General features: G+C 53.5%; 1 protein-coding gene across 1 annotated transcript; it reads right to left on the bottom strand.

The window, feature by feature from the left end:
* Positions 1 to 431: 431 nt before the first annotated feature.
* Positions 432 to 25,588, bottom strand: PRODH (proline dehydrogenase 1; the record flags this gene model as incomplete). Its single annotated transcript, XM_080718011.1, has 14 exons — positions 432 to 619; positions 718 to 806; positions 7,594 to 7,692; positions 10,248 to 10,423; positions 11,190 to 11,336; positions 11,434 to 11,526; positions 13,410 to 13,491; positions 14,138 to 14,217; positions 14,864 to 14,980; positions 15,197 to 15,261; positions 16,433 to 16,582; positions 17,471 to 17,505; positions 22,502 to 22,710; positions 25,319 to 25,588. 14 exons carry the CDS (start codon positions 25,586 to 25,588, stop codon positions 432 to 434), a joined length of 1,800 nt encoding a protein of 599 aa, XP_080574137.1.
* Positions 25,589 to 27,619: the final 2,031 nt, after the last annotated feature.

The following is a 27,619-nucleotide window of genomic DNA, read 5'->3' as shown; positions in this document are numbered from 1 at the left end:
TGGGGGAGGTGTTGCCTGTCCCTCCCAGAGTGGGCACAGCCTCCAGAACCTGAGGCTGAGCCTTTACCCAAGCTTTGTGTTGCTAAGTAGATTTTATGGTAGAGTGGGGGCCACCAACTGTTGAATAGTGGTTTATTAACCAGGCAGGTTCCCAGCAGGGCCACTGCTCCCATGACGCCCAGGGGTATGGGAAGGACCCTGGTGGAAAGTGATCACATCAGATACAGGCTGTGCTTGAGTGCCCATGTCCTGGGCAGGGACGCCAAGAGCAGCGGCTGCCCCATCTCCAGCAGCTCTCAAAGCGCCCAGTATAAACAGGTGCATCCTGTGAAGCTGGGCTTGGGCTATGGCTGTGGTGACAGCCTGGGGGCCACCCAGTCCCCATCCCCAAGTCCCTGCCCCAGCATGAAACGCAGGTGGTGGCGTGGTGGCTAAGCCGAGTGGTGGAGGAGGCTGCCAGTGCGGAGCCGTCGCCAGAGCTCTCGCCACAGCAGCTGCCGCTCCCGCTGGGCTCCCTTCATGATGGAGCTGTTCTCCAGGGCACGGCGGGACAGGTAGGGCAGCACCTCCTTCACGGGCCCGTAGGGCACGTACTTGTACACTGGGAAGCCTGCCTGGCCTGCACACACAGCAGGAACACGACTGTGAGTGGAGCCCTCGCCCCCATCCTGGCCCTGCAGGCCCTCACCCCACCACACCCAGGCAAGCCCAGCTCACCCAGTGGGAAGCTGATTTGGTCACACATGCCCAACAGCTGTCCAAAGTATACCTGGTGGTCAGAGGGATGCAGGCCTAGCTCCTCCATCCTGCAAACAGGTAAAGCCGGACAAGGTGTGAGGCTCGACCTTGGGAGGGGCTACCCAGCATGCTCTCCTGTCTCACCATGCTTTAGAGGCTCGTCCTAGGGTTTAAGATATCTAAACTCGAGGGCTTCAGTGTTACTATCTCTAGCTCTCTATAGCCACATCTTGACTTAACACCTCTGTTTGTACTCTGGAGCCCCCTCTCCACCTCCTAGATCTCCTCACACACCACCCACATGACTGGCAGGACCTGGGCTTTCCCTCCGCCTTCCATACTGTAGTTGTAGGACTAGAGATTGGACACATGGTCCCTACCTCAGCCCTAGCCGCAGCCCTATGTTTTCATTATTTATTGATTGATTTTGTGGTCCTGGGGACTGAACTCAGAGGCATTCTACTTCAAGCCACGCCTCCAGCCTATTTTTTTTTATTTTTTTTATTTTTTTTTTTTTTGCAGTACTGGGGATGGAACCCAGGGACATTCTACCTCCAAGCTACACCTCCAGCCTTATTTTTTATTCTTTATTTTGAAACAGGGTCTCAGTGAGTTGCAAAGGGCCTCACTAAGCTGAGGCTGTCCACAAACCGCGATCCTCCAGGTCTCAGCCTCCCGAATGCTGGGATTACAGGTGTGCGCCACCACGCCCAGCTTTCTAGCCTGATTTTATTTTTTATTTAGAAAAAATAAAACAGGGTCTCACTTCCAAGTACTGAGATCACAGGCATGCACCAGCATACACAGCTTCCACTTCAGTTCTTGTCACTGTCTCGGTCTCCCCTGCCCTGCCTCGGGCTCCCCAGGGCACCTCGGGCCTCTGCAGGAAGCTCCTCCCACAGCCCCTTTGTCTCTTCCCTGAGCGGGGCTCCAGTGACTAAGTTTCAGACTATAGAGTGGGTATGTACAGGGAGAGCTGGCTCCTCTCCTGGAGGCCTCTGCCTCTGCCATATGACTGGTCAGGATGCAAAAGGGCGTGCCCTGTGACTTGAGACTGAAAAGGCGCTACCTCAAACAGAATGAGTACCAACATCATTGGAGGGCCAGCTCTCCAGCGATGCCCAGGAGCACTCCTGCCCTGCTGCCCAGCCCTGCAGCTTCCTGCCTGGCTCTGGGAGGAGGGTTAGCAAGACACTGCCCAGGCCCCACCAGGCTTCTTGGGGCCAAAATTCCAAGAAGGTAGAGATCAGGAGGAGGAGAGTACATCAGAGCCCCCTGATGCTGGCACTATTGAGTATAAGAGGTGAGATGTGGAACCATGGTTGAAAGTACTAGAGTAAGCCAGCATGGTGCTTGGGAGGCTGAGACAGGAGGATCGCAGGATTCAGGCCAGCCTCAGCAGCTCTGCAAGAGGAGGACCTCAGCAATTTGGTGAGACCCTATTTCAAAATGAAAAGTGTTGGGGATGTAGCTCAGAGGTTGAATGTCCCTGGGTTTAATCCCCAGTACCAACAAGAAAAAGGAAGAAAAAATATAGGGCTGGGGGGGGGGGGTAGCCTAGAGGTAGAATGCCCCTGGTTTCAATCCCTAGTGCCACCAAAAAAAAAAAAAAATATTAGAGTGTTCAGGAATTTACTTATTTCTGTATTCATCTTGTTAGAAATTTTAAAGTTGTGTTCCATGGGACAACAGAAAGCCTAGGGTGGTGGCACATGCTTGTAATCCCAATATTTAGGAGGCTGAGACAGGAGGAGTCAGGTTCAAAGCCAGTCTTGGCAACATAGCAAGGCTCTCAGAAACCTTGTGAGACGGTTTGCAAATAAATAAAAATTTGAGCTGAGGGCATAGCTTGGGGGTAAAATGCCTCTAGGTTCAATCCTCAATACCAGAAAAAAAAGAAAGACTCAACAGACAAGATCAAACCCTAAATACAGTTTAAAAAGTGGTATTGAAGCTGGGTGTGGTGGCGCATGCTCATAATCCCAGCATTCGGGACGCGGAGACCAGAGGATATCGGTTCACAGACAGCCCCAGCTACTTAGTGAGGCCTTCCATAACTTAGTGAGGCCCTGTTTCAAAATAAAGAATAAAAAATAGGGCAGGGGGTGTAGCTTGGAGGTCATATGCCCCTGGGTGCCATCCCCAGAGCCACAAAAAAAAAAAAAAAAAGGGTATTGGTTAGATTGGTTAGATGTGGAATGCCCCAGCCAGGCGTGGTGGCGCACGCTTGTCATCCCAGCATTCGGGAGGCTGAGACAGGAGAAACTCCGTTCACAGACAGCCTTAGCTACTTAGCGAGGTCCTCCGCAACTTAGTGAAACCCTGTTTCAAAATAAAGAATAAAAAAAAAAAAAATAGGGGTATAGCTCAGAGGTTAAATGCCCCTGGGTTCCATCCCCAGACTTGCAAAAAAAAAAAAAAAAAAAAAAAAGATATGGAATGTCCCCTGAAGAGCTCATGTATCGATGTTCAGAGTAGATATACTGAAGTTATGAGGGTTGTAATCTCATCCGTAGATAATCTCATCACAACAAATTTACTGGGTGGGGCGTGGCTGGGAAAGGTGGATCCACACCTGGGGCGTGGTTTAGACTCTGGTCTTGAGCCCTCTGGCTTCTTGCTCTCTCTCTTGCGTCTGGCCTAGTGACGTGAGAGCAGAGTCCTGTGCGTTCACTCCTGCTGTCTCCCTCCTTCCTGCTGCGATGTCCTGAGAGCTACAGACCCCCTCCAAATATAGGACTGAAGACAAAATCTCCAGGAAAACGGAACAAATAAATATTCCCTTTAACTTGTGTGGTCAGTCTTTTGGGATTTAGAGCAATGAGAATGTTGACCAAGACAGAAACTAGGACCAGAGAAGTGGGGTCACTGCTGTATCTAAGTCTAACCATGTGTGAGTCTTGAAACTGGTTTGAGAAAGGAAGTTGGAAGGGCTAGACTGTGGCTAGAAAGGCTGATGGTCGACTGCTCAGGAGGTGTCAAAGGACAGAGAGGACGTGTTACACACTGACAAGTAACTTATCTGTATTTTGCCTGTGTCCCAAAACCTTGTGTGAAGCCAAATTTAAAGATGACGGCGGGCATGGTGGCACACACTTGTAAACCCAGTACTTGGGAGGCTGAGACAGGAAGATCACAAGTTCACAGCCAGCCTCAGCTACTTAAGCCCTCAGCAACTTAGTGAGACCCTGTTTCAAAACAAATAAAAAATAGGACTGGGGTATAGCTCGGAGGTAGAATTCCCCTGGGTTCAATCCCCAATATCACAAAAAATAAAATAAAATAAAATAAAATAAAATAATAAAGATGATGGACTTGTTAAACGGGTGGAGGAAATCTCAAAACAGCAGTCTTTAAAACTGCATTCATGCCAGGCGTGGTGTCCCACGCTTGTGATCTCAGTACTGGGGAGGCTGAGCCAGGAGGATCACAGGTTCGAGAACAGCCTCAGCATGTAGTATGGCTCTCATCAACCCAGTGATACCCTGCTTCAAAATAAAAGTAAAAACCTGGGGGTGTAACTCAGAGGTAGAATGCCTCTAGGTTCAATCCCCAATAACACACACACACACACACACACACACACACACACACACACACACACATACCACCCCCAACCCCCACCCTAGCAGCAGCCAGGATTGAGACTAACCCAATGGCCACCAGGACTGAGATAAGACAGGCCCAGCAGTGGCCAAGATTGTGGCAGGCCCCGTGGCAGCTCTAAAGAGCCCAGCCACAGTGGTTGAAAAGGCATGACTAGCCAGGCATGGTGGCGCATGCTTGTAATCCCAGTACTTGGGAGGCCGAGGCAGGAGGATCACAGGTTCGCAACCAGCCTCAGTTACTTAGTGAGGCCCTCTGCAACTCAGTGAGACCGTTTCAAAATAAAGAATAAAAAATATGGCTGGGGGTGTAGCTTGGAGGTAGAATGCCCCTGAGTTCCATCCCCAGTACCGCAAAAAAAGGAAAAAAAAAAAGAATAAAAACTAGGCTGGGGTATAGCTTGGAGAGAAGACCCCTGGGTTCAATCCCCAGTACTGGGAAGAAAAAAAAGGAAAGAAAGGAAAGGGCATGACTACCTTTTCTGCTGGCAGTCAATTTGACTGGGTCTATAAGTCGGATCATGGAGTCTTGCCCCCAGATTTTAAGGAAGGGCTGGGAAGCCGGGCAACATGTGGCAGGGTCAGGATACCTGCAAGCGGGCCCAAATAGGGCAGTTTGTAAAGCTGTGAGGGTGAAGCATAGGTTGCAAGAAAAACTGGTTTTTTGAAATGCCAGAAACATGTAACTGTAAGGAAAGGCTGCTAACTGCAAGCCATGGAGCCAGACTGGAAGAGTGTATACTACCAGTTACAATCAACCAGGCCACAGGAGCAGAGATGCTGAGACCCCCGGATTTGGCAGCTCACCTCCATGTGTCCCCCATGCCAGAAATGGAGCTACAAGATTAAATGCCTGCCCTGCTGGATCTCAATCCTGTCTTGGTCTCTTTCCTCCTTCTTTGGCCTGTTCCTCCCTTCTGGAATGCAAATGTTTATTCTGTTCCACTGTAAACTGGATGAATGTAACCTGCTTTTTTATTTATTCACTTATTTTTGCAGTACTGGAGATGAAACCCAGGGGCATTCTACCTCTATTTTTTTTTTCTTTATTTGGAAACAAGGTCTCATTAAGTTGCAGAGGGCCTAAGTATCTGAGCCTATCTGCAAACCTTGATCCTCCTGTCTCAGCCTCCCAAGTACTGGGATTACAAGCGTGCGCCACCACGCCCAGTTCTTTATTTTTATTTTATTTTACAGGGGCTCATAAGCCAAGAGTTCACCTTGAATTTCGGAGAAGACTTTGGGACTTTTGAGTTTTGCTGGAAGAATGCATTTCCGTGTCCTGAAACGGGCACGAGCAACTTGGGGCCAGGAGTGGGATCTTAGGATTATGGACTGTCCCCTGGAGGGTCGCGAGGGTTTAACCTCAGCAGTGGACAAAGGGCGGGTCCCTGGGGTGGGGCCGCGTGTTCTTGCCCTGAATCCCCTTGTTTGCTCCCAGTAGAGCCCTTGCCTCCCTCTCTGCTGCTCCACCTGCCCTGAGATCAGCAGACCCCACTCTCATATAGACCGGACCCAAAATCTCAGAGAAAACTGAACAGATAAATCTTCTTTCCTCTAGGCCAAGACAAAATGTTAATGGAAACTACTTGTAAATGAGCTCCTGATGGGCTTGAGGTAGTGAGCTGCTTAAATCACTCAATTAATGAATGAATATATATATATATGTGTGTGTGTGTGTATTCAGTACTAGGAATTGAACCCAGGGCGTTCTACCTTTGGGCTGCAACTCCAACCCTATTTTTTTTTGGGGGGGGTGGGTCTGGGGATGGAATCCAGGGGCATTCGACCTCCAAGCTACACCCCCTGCCCTATTTTTTATTCTTTATTTTGAAACAGGGTCTCACTGAGTTGCTGAGGGCCTCACTAAGCAGCTGAGGCTGGCTTTGAACCTGTGCAATCATCCTGTCTCAGCCTCCAAGGACTGAGATTATGAGCATGCTTCACCACACCTGCCGATTTTTTTAATCACTATATTTTATATATTTATTATTATTATTATTATTATTATTATTGTAATCATACATCACTTTGGAATACAAGACTTGAGAGGATATATAAGCACATACCATCCAATAAGCCCTCATCCAATCCCCATCCCATGCTTAATTGGTGATTGTCTTTGATATAACTGTTTACGCACCTCATGAGTTTTAAATAGATTCCATCCTCCCCCATCTCCTCCCCTCTGATTGGTCACCTTAATTGCTTCTCAATGGGGCCCTTTCTACTACTCGACCTCCTACTGTTACTCCTTTCCTCCTAGTTCTTGCTAATTAGGGGAAGCATCTGGATTTTATTTTCTGTGCTCTCTCTGTGCATGCCGCATTGCAAGTTCTGATCCCACTCTTGATGGCCCCAGTAGTGGCCTGGCCACCCGGAGAACTCTTATCCTGACCTCGCTGGCTCCAGCACTGGCCTTGCCTCATGGGAGGCCCCGATCCTGGCCTCACTGGCCCCCACACCGAACTAACCCCTCGGCTGGTTCCTCTCCCAGCCTCAGAGGCCCCAGCACCGGCCAAGCCTCACGACAGGCTCTGATCCCGGCCTTGCTGACCCTAGCACCAGCCTAACCGTTCGGCAGGCTCCTATCCTGGTCTCGTAAGTCCCAGCTCCATCCTTGCCTCAAGGCAGTTTCCGATCCCAGCCTTGCTGGCCCTGGCACCAGCCTTACCCCTCAGCAGAGTCCGATCCCAGCCTCGGAGGTCCCAGCACCGGTCTTGCCTAATGGCTGGCTCCAATCCCGACCTTGCTGGCCCCGGCACCAGCCTAACACCTCGGCTGGTGCTGATCCCTGCCTCAGAGGCCTCAGGTAGCGGCCTTGCCTCACGCCTGCTGATTTCTTTTAAACAGGTTGAATCCAGAGCTTTCTACCTCTAAGCTATACCACCAGCCCTTTTTATTTTTTATTTTTAAACAGGGTCTTGCTAAGTTGCTGAGGTCCTCACTAAGCTCCTAAGGCTGGCCTTGAACTGCAATTATTCTGTCTCAGCTTCCCAAATACTGGGATTACAGGTACACACCACCATGTGCACACATGAAACTACAAGTACCCTTCTTGCTCCTGAAGGGCAGTGTGAACGGCAGCCAGACCTGGGCTGTCTGTTGGGCACTCAAGACTCCACAGTAGCCTGTTCAATGGACACTGTCCCCCAAAGCGGCCCTCCTGTAGCCTCTGGTGGGTCACTGTGCAGCCCCCAGGCCACTCACCACTCTCCCCAGCCAACAGCGCAGGGCAGGCGGCACCTACCTGCGCAGCGTGAAGCGCACCGTTTCTTCATTGTGGGAGGCGACCATCACTTCAGTTTTGGGGTTATGCTTCAGCTCCTCCAGGACATAGTTCAGGCACCTGGGAAGAATGCCACAGAAGCTGCTCAGGCCCGCCATCGCTGGTACCTCACTGATGACCCAAGGGGAAGGGGGTCTCTGCAGGCCTGGAGTCATGCAGTGAGCTGGCTACTCCCAAGGGTGCCCACGTACCACAGAGAATGAGAACACACCTGCCCTGCCCTCAAGGACCAAAAGAAAGTGAGCAACAGCTGGGACCAGACTGTCCAGAGAACCAGCAGGAGCAGGACCCCCCAACATGCGCTCACTGCCAGGGCCAGGTGGGGGCGTGCCTGAGCCTGCAGCTTTGCTCCTGGAAGGGATCCTACAGTGCACTCCTGGCCCTCTGAGGAAATAAAAGGTGTCTGGAGGCCAGGGATGGCGAGGATGCGCTTGCACCAGGGAGATGGTCAACAGTGCGATCACCAGGCAGCAGGATGACTATGAAGCTTGGTGAAGGGCACGTTCTCTGACCCAGCAAGTCCCTGGTTTTTTCTTCTCTCCCTTCCTTCCTTCTATTTTTTTCTTTCTTTTCTTTCTTTTTTATTTATTTTATTTTAGTTATTTATTTATTTTTATTTTATTTTATTTTTTTGGTGGTGCTGGGGTTCCTGGAAGCCCTTCTACCTCTGGGCTACACTCCCAGACCTATTTTATATTTTTAAACAGGGTCTCTTACGCCAGCACAGCTGGCTTCGAACCTGCGCGATCCTCCTGTCTCCGCCTCCCAAGCGCGGGGATTACAAGCGTGCGCCACCACGCCTGGCCTTTCTTTCTTTCTTTCCTTCTTTCTTTTTCTTTCTTGTTTTTTGTCTTGTTTTTGGTACTGGGGATTAAACCCAGGCTCTCCACACCTGAGCTACACTCCCAGTCCTATTTTTTATTCTTTTTTAAAAAAAACAGGGTCTCACTGAGTTGCAGAGGGCCTCACTAGGTAGCTGAGGCTGGCTGCAAACCACGACCCTCCTGTCTCAACCTCCCAAGTGCTGCGATTACAAGTGTGCGCCACCACACTGGGCTCCCAGCCTTTTTTCAATTTTGAAATAGGGTCTAGGTTTCTGAGACTGACCTGGAACCTGTAATGCTCATATCTGAGTCTCCCTACAGTGGTTTGTGTCACTGTACCCAGCCAGCAATTCCATTTCTAGGAATGTGCAAGAGCTGTATCCTCAGACACAAGACCCACTGACAGTACGTGCGTACAACATCGGGGAACAAGATGTTTGGTAAACCCCTGCTATAATAGGCAAAAAAGACCAGAGCCTGGACCCGTAACCTTGGACACCCCACACTGGCTACAACAGCACCACTCTCTGCTGACGTAGGAGGCTCCAGATGTAACATCAAATTTAAAAGGCTGGGGCAAAGGACAGTGTACAGTGTAAACACTGATGGGCAGACAGCCCAACACAGATGTGCACAGCAGGCTCCTGGGACGGGCTGCTGCTGGGAGGGTACATGGGGCCAGCGAAAAGACACAGGCTCCCCTAGAATGTGCAACAATCACCAACTGTGAGGAAAAAAGCAGCCGCTGGAAAAGAGCCCCAAGGTAAACAACAAAAGTAGGCACTTTAGCCAGCCTCAGCTACTTAGTGAGGCTCTCAGCAACTTAGTGAGACCCTGTTTCCAAATAAAATATTAAAAAATAGGTCTGGGAATATTGCCCGGAGGTAGAAAGCCCCTGGGTTCCATCCCCAGTACCACAAAAAAGAAAAGAAAAACCCTAAATGTTTTTTGGGGGGTTCTTTTTGTTGTTGTTGTTGTTTTACAGATCTAGGGATGGAACTCAGGGGCATTCGACCTCTGAGCTGTACCCTCTGCCCTATTTCTTATTCTTTATTTTGAGACAGGGTCTCATGGAGTTACAGAGGGCCTCACTAAGTAACTGAGGCTGTCAGCGAACTGCGATCCTCCCGTCTCGGCCTCCCGAATGCTGGGATGACAAGCGTGCGCCACCACGCCCAGCTCCTAAATGTTTTTGAAAAATGACACAAAGCAGAAGAAATACCACTATGACCTAAAGGATACACATACCTCTCTTCTGCTGGAGGCCTCTGGACTTTTTTTTTTCCAATACCAATGATTGAACCCAGGGGCATTCTGCTTCCAAGCTACACCCCCAGTCCTATTTTTAACTCTTTATTTTGAAACAGGGTTTCACTAAATTGCAGAGGGCCTCACTAAGTAGCTGAAGCTAGCCATAATCCTCTTGTCTCAGCCTCCCAAGTACTGATATTACAAGCATGCACCACCATGCCCGGTGCCTCCAGACTTTTATTTTTTGATACTAGGGATTAAACCCAGGGACAGTCTACCTCTGATTCTACCACCCTCAGCCCTTTTTCTCTTATTTTGAAAACAGGATCTCACTAAGTTACTAAGGGTCTCACTAAGTTGCTGGGGCTGGCCTCCAACCTGCAATCCTTCTGTCTCAACCTTCCCAGTGCTGTAGATTACAGGCGTGGGAAGATTACACCTGGCTGAGGCTTCTGACCTTGAATGGGGTTAGCATAATGTTGTGTCTTCCTAAGCCCTCTATCCCTACACTGGGAAACACAGGCAGGAGCACTGGCTCACCTGTGGTACATGGCACTGGTGTCCTCGTACGTGGGGTTGATGGGGTCTTCATAGCCCATCTCTGCAGCACGGGCACGCTCCTGGGCCATGTAGGCACCCCGCACCAGCTTGGCCCCAAAACACCAGCCCTCACGGTGAGCCAGCTCCATATCCAAGGTAACATTGTCATAGGCACCCTGCAGGGGCAAGGCCAAATGTCACAGGGGTCCTGACAGCCAGAGCAGGGCTTCCTGGGGCCCAAGCACCGCAGGTATGTCAGTCTGGGGCACCAGAGCTAGGCAGCAGCTACCTGAGAGAGGTGCCACAACAGGATCTGGGAGACAGGTACGGGTAAGGAGTGGAGACAGTATGCCCCATACAAGCCTCCTCTGTGTGGCCCGGAGACAACCCAAGTGCCAGGTGTCGCCTCAGGCTGAAGGGTTGGGGTTCGGGGTGTGGGCCCTACTCTGAAGCACCTCTGGGCTCCCTGAGCACATGCAAAATTCTAGACAAGTCTTTTTCTAGACAGGAGCTCAGAGATTTCATCAAATTCTTTAGAGGGTCCCATGCCAAAAACAGAAAGAAATGGTCATCTGTGAAGTCTTCAGCACTGGGGACTTAAAGCATATCAGGTAGACTCGACCCACAAAATACACGTGTCTGATCCCAAGATCCAGAAGAGGGACTGGCAGAAGGACCCCGGGAGGCCAGGCTTCCTATCTGTGGGAGTCACCCTGGCCTCAGCCTCCCCTGCAGGGCTGTGCGGGGCCTCTGGGCAGAGGGCTCTTGCCCATACGGTGGAGTTAGCTCTGCTTCAGAGGGTGCTGCCAACCCCTGGGTATAGGCCCCCTCCCTGCTCCATCTGTCCCACCCACAGAGCAGGGCCAGACAGATACCACGTGCTGCACCAAAGGCACAGCGGTGAGGCTGGCAGGCAGGCAGGCGGTGGGAGCGGCAGCCCACCTTGAGGTAGCACTGGAAGGTGTTGAAGACGAGTGGCTTCTCCACGTTGAACTTGCGCTGCACCTCCAGCGTCAGGCGGCTGATGGCTGGCTGGAAGTACGACTGCTCGGCATCCATCATCAGCCGCACCCCCGCCTCCAAGGCTTTCTGAGAGGGCCAGACGCAGAGCACGGGTTGTAGCTCAAGTAGGAAAGGCGCCTGGGGCGCCTGGAGCTGTGGCCCCTCCCCACAGGCTGCTCCGCACCTCAGCCAGCATGTCCATCCTCTGCAGGATCCTCGTCATCTGCAGCTCCTCCTCCTCAGTGAACCGGGACAGTAGTGGCTCCAGCTGTCCTGTCTGGAAGTATAGCATGCAGGCAAACCACGGAAGGACCAGGGGCTACACGTCAAGGCCCAGATCACACTTCTCACCAGTGTAAACTTTATATTTATATTTACTTGCATTTATTTATTTATTAGGGTTAGGGTAATGGAGATTGAAACCAGGGACATTCTACCTCCAAGCTACACCCAATTTCATTTTTGTTTTGGAACAGGGTCTTGTTAGGTTGGTGAGAGTCTCACTACTTGCTGACGCTGTCCTCAAACCTGCGATCTTCCTGTCTCAGCCTGCCAGGTACTAGGATTACCACCATGCCTAGCTGAACTCCCCTTAATCCTATGCCACCATTCAGGAGGCCACCGGGGCCTGCCAGCACCCAGGTGCCTGCTCCCAGGACCAAGAAGGACACCTCACCCTATCTCTCCCCAACCTGAAAGGTCAATACCTTACAGAGGGCTGGCCAGACACAATGTTCTGGAATCTTCCGGCCAGCTGGCTCACGCTCCTATACTTGGGCCCTGGCAGTAACAGGACGGAGCTCAGTGCCCACACTGGCCAGCTCCAGGCCCAGGCAGGCCTTTACCCAAGGTATTTTCTTCTATGGCCTCTCCAGAACCTTCAGAAGGCCCATGGCTGCGGGGAGGACTCCCTTCTGCTCCCATGAAAGGGAGGAAATAAGCATTGATCAAGCAGTCGGTGGGAAGAAGGCCCAGCCAGGAACAGACAGTGGGTACCAGAGCAAGCACCATAGCAGTGGGCAGACAGACAGCTGCGGGGCGGAGTGACTCATAGCAGGTGACCAGGATGGGCTCCGGAAGCCCAGCAGGTGGGCAGCGGGCTGGCGAGTAGAGGTGATAGGCCGCCCCAGAGGCCGTGCTGCGTGCCGGCATGGCCCCAGGCGCCCCCAGAACGCTGCCAAGCCTGGCCTCACTGGGCACAGACACCACTTCTTCCCTGGCCTCACGTGCGCTGTCTCTGATGGCCATGGCCTCGGCGCAGAGCTACACTGAACATGCTGTTCCCTGAGGCTCCGGTCAGAGGCTCAAAGTTCAGGGGCAGGAAGTATCGAAGGAGCATCCACAGAACGTGTTCCAAGGTACTGCTTCTGTTCTGCCCTCAATCCCTCAAGCAGTCTCAGTTCTCTCCCTAAATACAGGCCAGCCTCGAAGCTTTTATTTACTTTTTAATCTACAGATGAAACGCAGGAGCATTCTACCTCTGAGTTATAGCCCCAGCCCTTTCTGAGAGGGTCTTACTAAGTTGCTGCTGCTGGCCACAAACCTGCCACCCTCCTCTCTCAGCCTCCCAAGTATTGTGATTACAGGTGTACACCACGACGCCTAGCTAATAACTTGCTTTTAGCAAACTGAACTGGGTAGAAGTTATGCCAGACCTCTTCAGCCAGGTCAGAGGAGGCAGCGCAGCTGCCTGGCCCTCGTCTCAGGAGGCTTCTGCTCCTGGAGCCTGGCCACCACACTGGGAGGGAGGAAGCCCAGCCGACAGCAACCGCCCCGAGGCGTGTGAGTGGGGCACCTCCACGGTGGCCTGGGCCTACCATCCTCCAAGCCCCAGTGAGCACCACCCAGAGGGCCCTGCCGACCCAGAACCACAAGAAGGAATGAAATGGCGGCCGCTATTTCCAGCCAGAGGTTTGCGGTGACCCGACACACAGGTTAGGTATCTTGGAGAAGACACTTCCTGGGTCCCCTCCTTGTGGAGCCTCAAGGCCCCATGCTGGTCTCCGTCCACTGAGCACTCAGTGGACACCAGTCTGTCCTCCTGCCCACGGGGCCAGAGAAGGTAGTAGTCTCAGTCACACTGTGTCCCAGGGGTGGGCACCAGGAGACAGGTGGCGACCTTGCCCCCTTCTCAGCCCCATGCCCAGTGAGTGGTGTTACCTGAGCACTGGGGACCACCAGGTGCTTGAAGAGCTGGGTTCTGCTGTCAATGAGACTGCTCCAGTTTAGCAGGTCCACAGTGCTGGGGGAGAAGGCGCGTGAGCCCAGAGAAGATGGCGAGTGGCTTCTCAGTCCAGCCACATGGGTTTTCTGGGATCCCAGGCCCAGAGCAGCCCACGCTTCAAAAGTACATCCCTGCACCCAACCACCCAGAATCCTACCACAGTGTTCAGGTATTAAACTATAAACAGTGTTCTTCACTTTAAAAATTAAAGCCTAAACGTGAAAATTCCTGCATTGGACATTAGCTATAAAAGGGTAAATTATACACGGAGGCTGGGCTGGGCTCGGGAAGCGCAGAGGGCGGAGGCCAGCCAGGGCAGATGCAGAGGGCGGCCACCCCCCTGACTTGCCCAGCCCTGACTCTGAGGACAGGTCACAGTTTCATCCTCACCTGCCAGCGTGGGTCTCAGGGAGGGCTGTGTATGACACCCTCACTCTGGGACTCAGTGATTCTCTAAGAAGCCCTGTGTCCATGCCAACCAGCTCCCAGGATTCCCAGGCCCCTCTCATCTCCTGCTTGGTGTATCTTGGGAAGCAGTTTCTTCAGCCCACCCTTTCAAGGGAGGGACGACTGGGATTTGGAGAAGCTTCTAGAGTCCAGCTAGAAGGACAGCACCAGGGTGGGTAGATGGTCCCTTAATTCTAAGCTGGCGTACCGCTCTTACCCAGACACTCCCAGGGTCTCTGGTGTGAACCAGTCCTTGATCTCAGCCCTGGACGCAATGCCCATCTTTGCAATGCTCTCCTTGGGAAGTAAGAAGGTAGAGTCAGCACTGACGCCTCCTCCACAGCCTGTGGTGTGCTCGACTTTATTACATCACCAACGCAGGGCTCCATCCATGGGTCTATTCCTGCCTGTCTAGTGACTGTACCGGCAACCCAGGCTATGCTCCTGTAGACCTGCTCCCCAGCCCTGCCACCATCTCCTGTCTTTACCTGGAGGTGGAGCCCACTGAGAATCCTTCAGATGACCAGCTTTCTCTCTACCCCTCTCTCTCTCTCTCTCTCTCTCTCTCTCTCTCTCTCTCTCTCTGTACTGGGGATTGAACCCAGGGGTATTCTATTTCTGAGCTACACTCCTGGTTCTTCTTCTATTTTTTATTTTTAAGCTGGGTCACACTACGTTGCCAAGGGTCTGGCCAAGTTTGCTGGGGCTGGCCTCCAACCTACAATCCTCTTGTCTCAGCCTTCCAAGTACTGGAATTATTGGCATGTGTCACTATGCCCAGACAGATCCAACTTTTCTTCCCTCCTCCTCCCCCAGGTGGCTCCAGGAGCTGCGAAGTGGGCACAGCTCCAAGGATCCACCTCCATCCACTGCCTTGCCGTCTCCCCCTCCAGGGCTCTTCCCCAGGCCCCATCGTCGCCACGCCAACACCCTCGGGAAGCACCTGCAGTGCAGCCACCTCCAGCTTCACGTCCAAGGCCGCGCGCCCAGCCTGCCCTTGCTCCGCAGCCATTTGGTAGAAGAACCGTCTCCACTTGGTCAGTACCTCTGAGAACTGCAGCTGTGAACGCAGGCCCACATCACCATCCACAGCACATGCCCAGCTCCCAGACCTGAAGGGCCCTGGGCCCGAACGCAAGGCCTGCACTCCGTCCCAGCCCTGAGGCCACAGATCGCAGTTCACATCCTACCAGGTCCAGGCACATGTGCTCTCACGGGATGCCCACAGCAGCCCAGGGCTCAGGAAGCCCTGCACATGGGAGGGCCCAGCACCTACCAGAAACTGGGGTCTCCCCAGGGCAGTAAGCTTAATGGCCGAGAAGCTATCATCACTGGCTCCACCTGTCAGAAGCCAAAAGAAGAGCTATGAGGTCTCTGGAGAGATGGATGACTACAAGGGAGAAGACAGGCCCATGGCTCTGCAGCCAGGTCGCTAACCACAACGCTATCCAGCCCCTGAATGCCCTTGCACAGGGCTGCTCCAGAGGCCCTGCCACAGAAGTGGAGGAAGGGACTCCATGTGGAGTAGGGAGATGGTGAGAAAGGAACCAGCTTAGTGAGGCCCTCTGCAACTCAGTGAGACCCTGTTTCAAAATAAAGAATAAAAAATAGAGCCAGGCGTGATGGCACACACACTTGTAATCCCGGCATTCGGGAAGCTGAGACAGGAAGATTGTAGTTTGCAGACAGCCTCAGCTGCTTAGTGAGGCCCTCTGCAACTCAGTAAGACCCTGTTTCAAAATAAAGAATAAAAAAGAGGGCTGGGGGTATAGCTCAGAGATAGAATGCCTCTGGGTTCCATCCCCAGACCCACAAAAAAATAAATAAATAAATAAGAAAGAAAAGAAAAAGCAATCAGCAAGACCTACGTCCTCCTGTGTGTCCCTGATGGCCTCCCACCTCTTCCTGCCTCGGTTTCTTCCCTGTGCACAACAAGGTGCCCACACGTGGGTCACAGGACACAAAAGCACCAAGTGAAATAAGACGCTGGGCACGTCAGGCACCTAATTGCGCTTCAGGTGCCTCCAAGGAGAGTGGGCATGGGCAGGAGAACCCCCTCACCAAAATGGCAGCGCATGCTCTGACCACGAAGACCCCCATATCCCCCACACAGTTAGGCAGCTGCTTCCTGAACCCGAAACATTCAGAAGGCAGGGCAGCTGGGGAGGGCAGGAGCCTGTGCCGGGGTCCCCTGTGTTGGCAGCGTCAAGGTGCTGGGACCAGTGACATCATGCTCAACCCACGGCCCCCACCGCCCCCACCTTGCAGAACCTCAGGCAGGGCTGGGGATGACCCTGACCAGCACAGACCACCTTCCAGGCTCCACACTGGGCACCGCACCCAGGAAGAGCGCAGGGGGCAGGGCGGGCAGGAGGCAGCTCCCGCAGATGCAGCAGGACCCCAGAGGGACCTGAGCCCAGCCCTCCCACTCCAACCACAGCCTCTGCTTGGCCAAGGGAGGGTTAGGGCTACTGTGGGCCTGGAAGGCGAGCGCCGACAGCAGGGCGCCCACCTGAGGCCTCGATGCAGCGCAACAGAGTCTCCATGTAGCTGTCACACTTGGCCTCCTTGTCGCTGAGGTAGGTGCAGGCGCTGGCAGTGCCCTCCTGGCGATCCGCAAGGGCTCGGTGGGCCTGGTACTGTTTCTCTCTCTCACTCGTGCCTGGAAAGGTAGACGTGAGACCTAAACACAGGCAACAGCTCTGCAAGGAGCCACAGCTCCAGCCCCAGTCCCAGCACACAGGGCAGATGCCCTAGCCCTTGGTGCCCTCGGACAGACTCAGATGGGCCTGTGCCGAGTCCCCTCAGCTCCGCTCTGCCACACAAAGACACATCCCCGTCTAGGCCTCCTCACAGGGCAAGCCAGGCCGGGAGGGCCAAGCCTCCATCGTACAGGCCTAGACTGTCACCTGCTGAGAGCCAAGGGGCTGAGTCCACCTGGGAAGGCCACAGGGATCAATCTGGGCATGTCCCCAGCCAGGGTGATCTTGGTGTATGAGAGCCAGGCCTGATGCAGGAAAAACCTCACCCTAAAGCTTGCCCCAACCCAGATGTCTCCTGGGCCACCAGAGGATGCATGGGACTGGGAAGAGGGCATCTGTTCATGAACAGCAGTCTCCTTTGTGTGTGTGTGTGGGGTGGGGGTACTGGAGGTAGAACCCAAGGATGTTTTACCTCAGCTACACTCCCAGCCCTTTGTTTTTATCATTATCATCATTACCACCATCATCATTATTATCAGGGTCTCACTAGGCTGCTGAGACCCTCACCAAGTTGCTAAGGCTGGCCTCAAAACTGTGATTACAGGCATGCACCGCCAAACCCAGCTTAATAGCAGCATCTTAGCCAGGCATAGTGATTATGCTTATAATCCCGGTGCTGTACTCTGGAGGTTCAAGGACAACCTCAGGAAGTAGTGAGACTCATCAACCTATGGAGACTGTTTAAAAATAAAAATAAAACGGGGCTGGGGGTACAGCTTGAACACAGAAAGCCCCGGGGTTCAACCTCCAGTACAAAAAATAAAGTAAAATAGTGGCCTCTTACTCACCAGGGCTATCTCTCTCTGCTGCGGAGGTGTAGGACCTACAGGAAAATAAACAAAGATCAGGATCTAGGCACACAGGACCAGTGACGAGGAGGCGGAAGGGAGGGAGCTGAGTGAGCCCTGGACGTGACCATGAGCCTGCAGGGCTGGCTCTAAGACGCAGCCCGCCCAAGTCAGGGTGGGTCAGCAGGCTCAGCCCCAGATCCTGGGAGTGGCCATTGGGTGGGGAAAGGCCCTGGGGCCCTGAAGGTCACAGAAACCTCCAGCTTCACGTGGGTGGACACCCTCCCTACTGGAGAAGTGTGAGCACAATTCCCTGCCAGGACACCCCAGACATCCCAGGGCTTGCAGCTTTTTCTTAAAAGCCTTGGCCACAAGGATGGCCAAGGTTTCTTCCCAGGAAGGGTGATCACACAGTCGGACCCAAATCAATGGGGCGCAAAGCCCCCAGTAGAGTCCCCAGGTCCAGCACAGGGCCCTTGCTCTGCCTCCACCTGGTGCCCAGGACTCCAGCCCCTCTGAGGACTACCCGCCCAGTGGAGCAGACACAACCACGCCCTCCAGGCCCAGGGCTCCCCTTCATTCTAACCCCTCAGACTTATTTTCTTTTTTCTTTTTCTGTGGTACTGGGAATTGAGCTCAGGGGCATTCTACCTGTGAGCCACACGCACAGCCCTTTATTTATTTATTTTTTGAAACCCGATCTCGATCATTTGCTGAGGGTCTCACTAAATTGCTGAGGCTGGCCTTGAACCTGTGATCCTGTTTCAGCTTCCCAAGTTCTGAGATTACAGGCAAGTGCCACCACCCCAGGCTCGGAGCCATTTTAACTCAGTTTCCACAGCAAGAGCAAGCTCAGCCCACAGCCAGGAGCATCCAGGACCCCCCAGGGCCTGAAGCCCTGCCCAGGCTCATGCCCACCACCCCAGGACAAAGATCAAGAGAAGTCAAGCCAGAAGACAGCACTGCAATCTGCGCCTCTGAGGCCTTCTGCACAGCCTCCCCCGCTGCTTGGACCTTGCTGCTCAAGTCCAACTTCAGGGCCCCCACCACCTGACTGGAAACTCCCCTAGACCCGCCCCATCCCAGAGCCTTCATCCGTGGACTTTGAGCCAGGCCAGGACCCAGAAATCACAGTGGTGCCAGACCCTTAGGGGCCTAGGCTCCCCATACGCCACCACAGCCCGCAAGGCCACAGTCCAGGGGCAGGAGCCAGGCAGGCAGCTACTGCCCTGGTGACTAATGCTCACAAGAGATGCACTGAGTGGCAGTGCTCTGACTAGGTGGCAAGGTAGCGGGTAGGCCCTGCACACGACCTCCCTGCCTGACAGAGCCTGCGCCCCTACAGAGGCTCCTGGCAAGGAGTCCAGCAAGGCCAGCCTCAGGCCCAGCCAAGCCTTCAAGGGGAGGCCCAAGTAGAGAGACAAAAGTCACCCCCAAGGGATGTCTGTGCTAAGGGGTAGGGCAGCTTGAGCACTGCTCTGGGGCCAGGGTGACCCCAAGTGGGAGGGTCTGGTTCTGTAGCTGCACAACCCCCAGTTCAGATAACACGAAGGTTTTTATGTTTTGCTTTGTTTCCATTTTGGGTACTGGCAATTGAACGCAGAGATGCTCTACCACTGAGCTATACCCCAGACCTATTCGTTCATTCATTATTTATTTGTGGTGGGGATTGAACTCAGGGGCATTCTACATCCAAGCTATACCTCCAGCCCTTTTTTGTTTTGAAACTGGGTCTAAGTTGCTGATCCTTGCTAAATTGCTAAGGCTGGCCTCAAACCTGCAATCCTCCTTTCTCAGCCTTCCAGGTACTTAGGATTACAGGCATGCACCACCATACCTGGCTAAATATGAGCTTTACCAGCAAACATGTATCTTTCCCCAGAGTATAGTCTATGGGCCTGTGACAACAGGGTCTGCTAGGAAGAGATATCTGCCACAAAGATAGACATACACACACACACACACACACACACACACACACACACACACACACGCTTCTTACACAGGAGGCTGGTGGCTGGTACACCCAGTGAGCCCTGCAGGTCATGAGATGGTGTGAATGCTGGAGCTAGGTACTTCCAAGTCCAGCCCTGTCCCCGGCCCCACTGAAGGCAGAACCATGGGCAGCAGGGCTGGCATGTACCCACCACCCACCACTGGCTTTGGAAAGGGGCCATCCATTTGGGCCAGGGAGGGACTGCCACCTGCACCCCAGAGCCCAAGCAGGGCTCCCACAGACAGGTGACCATGCACAGCAGAGCAAGCGCAGCCTTTGCACAGAGGGGCCTGGGTTCCTCAGGGCGTTGGAGGCCGGGGCTGCCCCCAGGCAAGGGATAGGCTAGCCACCTCCAAAGGCTCCTCCTGCAGGGCAGGAAGGAAGCCAGGCAGACAGCCCCGGGAAAGAAGTCTTTTCATACCAAAGGCGCCCTAGCAGCTGGGGAAAGGAATCTTTTCATTACTAAGGCGCCTGGGCTAGAAACTGCCTCACCCTGTCTGGGCCTGAGGCCACAGAGCGGATTAATTATTCTACTGGAAGCCTCAGTAAAGACCACAGCCAAATCCTTAGGGCGCAGTGAGGCTCACTGGGGTACTTGGTGTGCCAGGCCTTCAAAACAGCCAATCACCAGGCAGGGGCTGGGCTCCCCTGGCCAATCAGCCAGGAGCTGGCATGTTTAGACAAGGCTAAGACATTCAGTTCCCAGGGCTGGAGGCCTCATGTGACTGCCTGTCCCCACCTCCTCCCTGCAGCTACCTGGGGAGGGGCAAGGCAAACCCTGAGGACCAAAAGGGCGTCCACACCAGCAGGAGGCAGGCGCCTCTCATGTGGACCAGCCCAACTACAGTCAGGGCTTGGGCAGAATCCAAACAAGGGCCTGGCCTGAGGGTCACAGGCACCAGACTTTGCAGAGAGAGGGCTGGCCTGGCAGGACCCCACCTGAGTTTACCACTACCCCGAGAAGCAAAGGGCACCTTCAGCCAGTCATTCTGTCCGGATTTTAAGAGGGCAGGTCAGAGAGATGTGTCCCTACACTTACTGCCTGGGGACGGGCCCTGCCGCAAGTCAGTGACTGGGAGGAGCCCCAGGCCAGCCTGAAACAAGCTTTCTGGCAGCAATTCCCTTCCCACCGAGGCCTGTGCAGAGGCCAAGTCCTGAAAGGCCACAGCTTCCAGGAAAAACCACCTGCAGACTAGGAAACTAGTCCATGGCCTCCTGAGGACAGGCAAGGGGAGAGCTGGGGATTCTCATGCAGTCGGGCATCCGTGGGAGAAGAGCAGGAAGCCAGAGCAAGCCTCCTGCACCAGGGTGGACAAATGTCTGTGTGAGGAGCACGCGTTCTCAGCCTCGAAGGCCATATGTGCACACAACTCTGCCTCACAGGGCAATGTGGATTTCACATGTCACAGAACATGACTCTTGTTTTGATTTTTTTCAAACCACTTAAAAATGTTTTTATGTTGAAACAGTCTAAGTAAGTTGCTGAGGATCTAAGTTGCTGAAGCTGGCTTTGAACCTGCAACTCTCCTGTCTCGAGTTTTTTCAGACTCGATGTCACACACCTGGAATCCCAGTACTTGGGAGGCTGAGACAGGAGTATTGCAGGTCCAAGGCCAGCCTCAACAACTGAGTGAGACCCTTGGCAACTTACCCTATTTCAAAACTTAAAAAAGAGCTGGGCGTGGCGGCACACACTTGTAATCCCAGCATTTGCAAGGCTGAGACAGGAGTCAGGAGGATCCGGGTTCAAGGACAGCCTCGGCTACTCAGTGAGGCCCTCTACAATTTAGTGAGACCCTGTCTCAAAATAAAGAATAAAAAATAGGAGCTGGGCATGGTGGCACACACTTGTAATCCCAGCATTTAGGAGGCTGAGGTAGGAGGATCCGGGTTCAAGGACAGCCTCGGCTACTTAGTGAGAACCTGACTCAAAATAAATAATAAAAAATAGGAGCCAGGGGTGGTGGTGCACACTTGTAATCCCAGCATTTAGGAAGCTGAGACAGGAGGATCACTGTTTCAGGACAGCCTCAGCTACTCAGTGAGGCCCTTTGCAACTCAGCGAGACCCTGTTTCAATAAATAAATAAATAAGTAAATAAATAAATAAGTAAGGCTGGGGGTATAGCTCGTAAGTAGAATGCCCTGGGTTCCATTCCTAGTACCCCCCTCAAAAAAATAAATTTGAAACCTTTTTTGTGTGTGTGTGGGTCTGGGGATGGAACCCAGGGGCATTCGACCTCCAAGCTACACCCCCTGCCCTATTATTTATTCTTTTTAATTTGAAACTTGTCTCACTAAGTTGTGGAGGTCCTCTCTAAGTAGCTGAGGCTGTCCACGAACAACAATCCTCAGGTCTCAGCCTCCCAAATGCTGGAATTACAACGTGAGCCACCACGTCCAGCTCCTATTTTTTATTCTTTATTTTGAGACAGGATCTCACTAAATTGCAGAGGGCCTCACTGAGTAGCTGAGGCTGTCCACAAACTGCAGTCCTCCAGTCTCAGCCTCCGGAATGCTGGGAGCACAAGCGTGTCACCACAACCGGCTTTAAAAAACTTAAAGATTAGCATGGCCCCTGCGCAAGGATGACATGCAAATTTGTGAAGCAGTCCATATTTTTAAAACATACATGTTTAGAGTAATCAATAAACAGGCTTTTTTTAAAGGGGAAAAAAAACTGAGGGTTGAGGGTATAACACAAAGGTAGAATGCCCCTGGGTTCAATCCCTACTACCAAATAATAGTAATATTAAATAAAAAGGCAAAAATCAGCTTTAGTTTGCAAATTATATAAGACCAGGTATTGGGCTAGATAGGGCCGAGAGCCATGGTTTGCAGATCCCTGTCCTTTACCCTCTTTGAAATCCCAGATCTGTCATCTGCAGGCAGCAAAAACATCAGGATAGGAGGCAGAAGCCAAAGGGCCACTGGTAATGAGGCTGGCAGCGCAGACACCGGACACGGCCCCGCACGCCCAGTGCACTTTGGGATTGCTACCCGACACCACCCCCCCCCCATGAAGGCCAGTCTTACCCCATCCCCTTTTGCTCTGTCTCCTCGGGGTGCAGATCTTCCTCCACACTGTAGTCCAGGATGGCGCCAACGCCAAAGGCCTTGTTGTGCTGGATCAGGGGCCGGATGGACTCCTGGTCCTCACCGGCCACAAACTGCCCATAGAAGGTCAACTTCATCAGCCTCTCAAACAGCCTCTGCCCCAGAAGCCTCTGGGCAATATGGAGCAGCTGAAAGACAAAGGGCGGCACCTGACCTGGCTGCCCAGCCTCCTCCACAGCAGGGGAGCCCGGCTCGCAGCACAGACACCCTTGGCTCCAAACCACAGGGCCCGGTGATGGTCTCCTCAGAGCCAATCTGGCTCACAGCATCCATTTCGGGGGTTTTTGGTTGGTTGGTTGGATTCGTGGTACTGGCAATTGAACCCAGGGCCTTGAGTATCCTACTTGCTAGTGCTCTGGCACTGAGCTACATCCCCAGCCATGCACGTACACATGTGCATACGTGTGTTACTAGGAATTGAACTTAGGGCCATTCTACCTCTGAGCTACACACCCAGCATTATTATTTTTTTTTTTGAAACAGCATCTCATTAAATTGCTGAGGCTGGCCTCACTTGAGATCCTCCTGGGATTACAGGCATGTGCACCACGCCCAAAGGCGCAGAGATAACTGACCCCTTCTGTTGTGAGGGCACGCCCTCTAGTCAAAGTGGCAGCAGTGAATTTTGACAGCAAGTCAGACGCTGTCGTCCCACCAGCCTGAGCAGCTGCGTCCCCTGCGCCAAGCTTCCCTGGCTCACACAGCGCTGCTGTGGAAGTGCCTCCTCTGCTCACACTGTCCCAGGTCCAGGGTTGCACAGGTATCACCCCTCCTTTCCGATGCCCCAATTTTTCTTTTCTTTTCTTTTCTTTTTTTCTTTTTTTTTTTTTTTTTTTTTTTTTTTTTTTTTTTTGGTGGTACTGGGGTTCCTGGAAGCCCTTCTACCTCTGGGTTACACTCCCAGACCTATTTTTTATACTTTTTTATCTGGAAACAGGGTCTCTTAAAGCCAGCACGGCTGGCTTCAAACCTGCGCCATCCTCCTGTCTCCACCTCCCAAGCACAGGGATTACAAGCGTGCGCCACTACACCCGGAGAAGCCTCCATTTTTCTGCATCTTGTTATTTTTTCAAAAAGATTAGAAGCCAGGCATGATGGCGTATGCCTATAATCTCAGAACTTGAGAAGCTGAGACAGATGGATCGATCGCAAGTTCAAGACCAGCCTAAGCAACTTAGCAAGACCCTTTTTTTTTATTTATTTATTTTTTGTGTGTATTTTTGTTTTTGGGGGGATTTTTTGCGGGTCTCTGGATGGAACCCAGGGGCATTTGACCTCCGACCGATACCCCCTGCCCTGTTTTTTATTCTTTATTTTGAAACAGGGTCTCACTGAGTTGCAGAGGGCCTCACTAAGCAGCTGAGGCTGTCCACGAACCACTATCCTCCGGTCTCAGCCTCCTGAATGCTGGGATTACAATGTTAGGATTATAAGCATGAGCCACTGCACCCGGCTAAGACCCTGTTTCCAAAAAAAAAAAAAATTAAGCCAGGTGTGGTGGCACACACTTGTAATCCCAGTACTTGGAATGCGGAGACAAGAGGATCATCGCAGGTTTGAAGCCAGCCTTAGCAACTTAGTGAGGCTATTTGGAACCTAGTGAGACTGTTTCCAAACAAAAAAGAAGAAAATAGGTCCGGGGGTACAGCTCAGAGGTAGTTCCATCTCCAGTGCCACCAAATATTTGTATTTTAATTTTTAATTTTTTTCTTTGCAGTACTGGGGATGGAATCCAGGGGCATTCTACCTCCGAGCTACACCCCCAGCCCTATTTTTTTATTCTTTATTTTGAAACAGGGTCTCACTGAGTTGCAAAGGGCCTAAGTAGCTGAGACTGCCCGCAAACCACGATCCTATCTCAGCCTCCCAAATGCTGGGATTACAAGGGTGCGCCACCACGCCCAGCTCACGCCCTGGGCTTTTATGATTTTTTTTTTTTTTTTTTGCAGGTCTGGGGATAGAACTCAGGAGTATTCGACCTCCGTGCTACACCCCCTGCCCTATTTTTCTAATTCTTTATTTTGAAACCGGGTCTCACTGAGTTGCAGAGGGCATCACTAAGTAGCTGAGGCTGCCCGCAAACCGCGATCCTATCTCAGCCTCCCCATTGCTGGGATTACAAACGCGCGCCACCACGCCCGGCTTATAATTTTTTTAAGAGTGTAGCTCAGAGATAGGAGCCTCCGGGTTCAATCTCCAGGGCAGAGAGAGAGAGCACGCGATCCAGGGTTGGCGGCCGCCTGCTTTCCTCAACACTGCAGAGTGGCCGTGTCTCTGCGGGATGTGGGTCAGTTTGTGGAACTTGTGGTCCCAGCTCTGAGCCTTTCGGTGCCCACAGACTTCCCTACGGGAACATGAAAGAGACTGGATTTTAAATTCTAAGTGGTAACTTTAGGCATTAACTTTGCTTTCCTGAAAGTAGTTTATATCGTGGGCGGGGGGGGGGGGGATTGAACCTGACGCTCTAAGTTACACGCAAGCTTTTTTTTTTTTTTTTTTTTTTTAAGAGGTCTCACTAAGTTGCTGGGAGTTTCACTAAGTTGCTGAGGCTGTCCTCAAACCTCAGCCTCCTGTCCCGGCCTCCCACTCCTGGTATAAGGCGGGCGCCATCAGACCTTAAACATGAGCTGGTCTTGCTTGGGGCAGGCAGTACCTGAGGTCGGGCGGGGATGCCGAGCGCTCCCGGCCGGCCGGCCGCTACCTCCGAGCCCCCCTCCCCCGCCGCCCCCCGCCCACCTGCTCGTGGCGCGCCAGCAGCGCGGGCGACGCGCACAGCCGCAGCACCAGCAGGCCGCGCGCCAGCTCCCAGCTCCGCCGGCTGCGGTACGCCTCCCGCGCATCGCCGAAGTCCACCCGGGGCGCCGGCGGCCGCACGGCTCCGGCCGGCTCGCGTGCTGGCGCGGCCCCGGGGCCCGCGGCCGGGAGCTCACGGGCCGCGGGGGCAGTGGACAGCGGGGCGAGGCGGGCCGAGCGGGCGCGCAGCGAGGAGAGGTGCCTCAGAGCCATGGCCGGGAAGCCGCGAGCCGGCGGGGCCGCTTAAGTACCCGCCACGGCCCCACCGCGCGGCCCCGCCCACCCGCGCGGCCCCGCCCCGGCGGGCCCCGCCCACCCGCGCGGCCCCGCCCACCCGCGCGGCCCCGCCCACCCGCCACGGCCCCACCGCGCGGCCCCGCCCACCCGCGCGGCCCCGCCCACCCGCGCGGCCCCGCCCACCCGCCACGGCCCCACCGCGCGGCCCCGCCCACCCGCGCGGCCCCGCCCACCCGCGCGGCCCCGCCCACCCGCGCGGCCCCGCCCCGGCGCCCTCCCTCGAGAGGCCCCGCCCCCGAAGCCACGCCCCGGTGCCGCCTTCGGTAGGCCCCGCCCCGGAAGGCCCCGCCCACCAGTCCTCCCTCTCGCCCCACGGGCTCAGAACCCGGCGTCCCGAAGTACTTCCCGCCCCTGGCCCAGGGTCGGCCCGCTCCCCCCGCCCACCCCCAGGAGGCCCCGCCCCTCGGGAGCTGGGCTGCAGCTGAGAGCGCGGTTGGCTTCTGGTTCCCAGGGTGCCCGGGCCAGCCCGGTGAGGCACCTCCGCAAGGGACTCTCCTTGCTCGCCCCCGCGATGGCGCGTCCGTCCTCATCGCTCGCGTCTCAGGCAGCGCCCTCCAGGAACTGCTGCACCCGCAGAGGCTGGTCAGACTGTGGGCAGCAGCCTGGCTCTCCACCTCTCCCACCTGGCTGGCCCGGCGTTCCCCGCGTGGAGGTTCCCCGCGTGGAGGCAGAAAGAGGGCTGCTGCCTGGGATACGCTGACCTGTGTCCGCCGTTGACATCTGAGGCCAGATCACTCTTGGTGGCAGGTGAGGGCTGTATGCCGCTGGAGATTGAGCCCAGGGGCATTCTACCCCTGAGCTACATCACGGTCCTTTTTTTACTTTTTGTCTTGAAACAGGGTCTTGCTAGGTTGCTAAGAGTATCACTTACCTTGCTTAGGCTGGCCCTGGCCCTGCGACCCTCTGGTCTTTGCCTCTCCAGTCCTTGGATTACAGGCATGCAGCGCCACACCTGGCTCTCCATCCTTCTTCTGAATATTGCAAGAAATACCAGGCAAGCCTAGCATGATGGTGCATGCCTGGAATTGCAATAGTTGAGAGTCTGAGACAAGAGGATTGATTACAGGTTCAAGGCCAGCCTCAGAAACTTAGTGAGATCCTGTTTCAAAATCAAAAATGTATTGATTACAGGTTTGAGGCCTGCATGGGTAACTTTAGACCCTCAGCAACTTAGTAAGACCCTGTTTTAAAATTAAATAATAAAAAGGACTTCGGGTATAGCTTGAAGGTAGACTACCCCTGGATTGGGGTGGGGGAAGAGACCAGCATAGAGTGTACTCAGAGAAGGTCAAGGTAAGGGCTCAGATGAGGTGGCCATTGTGTTGCAGGAGTCATTGGTAGTGCCCAGACTTCAGTTCCCCAGCCACCTGGAATAATGCCCAGGTTGTTCTGAATCCTGCCTCACATAGGTGAGAGGGTCATACTGGCCTCACCATCCCTTGTAGTTCAGCACTTGGGAAGCTAAGACAGGAGGATTACAATTTGCAGCCAGCCTTAGCTACTTAGGCCCTCTGCAACTTAGTGAGACTTTGTTTCAAAATAAATAATAAGGGCTAGGGGTATAGCTTAGAGGTAGAATGCCCCTGGGTTCAATCCCCAGTACTGAAAAAAAAAAAAAAAAAAAAAGCAGCGGCACCAAGGAAAAGGCCGAGCTGGAAGCTCCAGGAACACGCCCTTCTGGGACAAGAGTTGGCTGAGCGAAAGTCCACTGTCCTGTGCAGCTGTAGTCAGCCTTTCACATCTGCAAGTTCTGTGCCCTCAGACTCAACCAGCAGAGATCAAATATATTTAGGGAAAAAACTGTACTGAACACATACAGCCATCTTTTCTGGTCCTTGTTCCCTAAGCAGTACAGTCTAACAGGCATTTATATCATACTGGAGTCATCATCTAGAGATGATTTAAAGCGTACAGGAGGATGCAGATGGATCATATGCAATTACTGTG

This window comes from Muscardinus avellanarius, assembly GCF_963383645.1.
Source record: "Muscardinus avellanarius genome assembly, chromosome: 21".
NCBI lineage: Eukaryota > Metazoa > Chordata > Mammalia > Rodentia > Gliridae > Muscardinus > Muscardinus avellanarius.
Note: the sequence above shows the minus strand (reverse complement) of the source record. Positions and strands in the feature narration are given on the sequence as shown.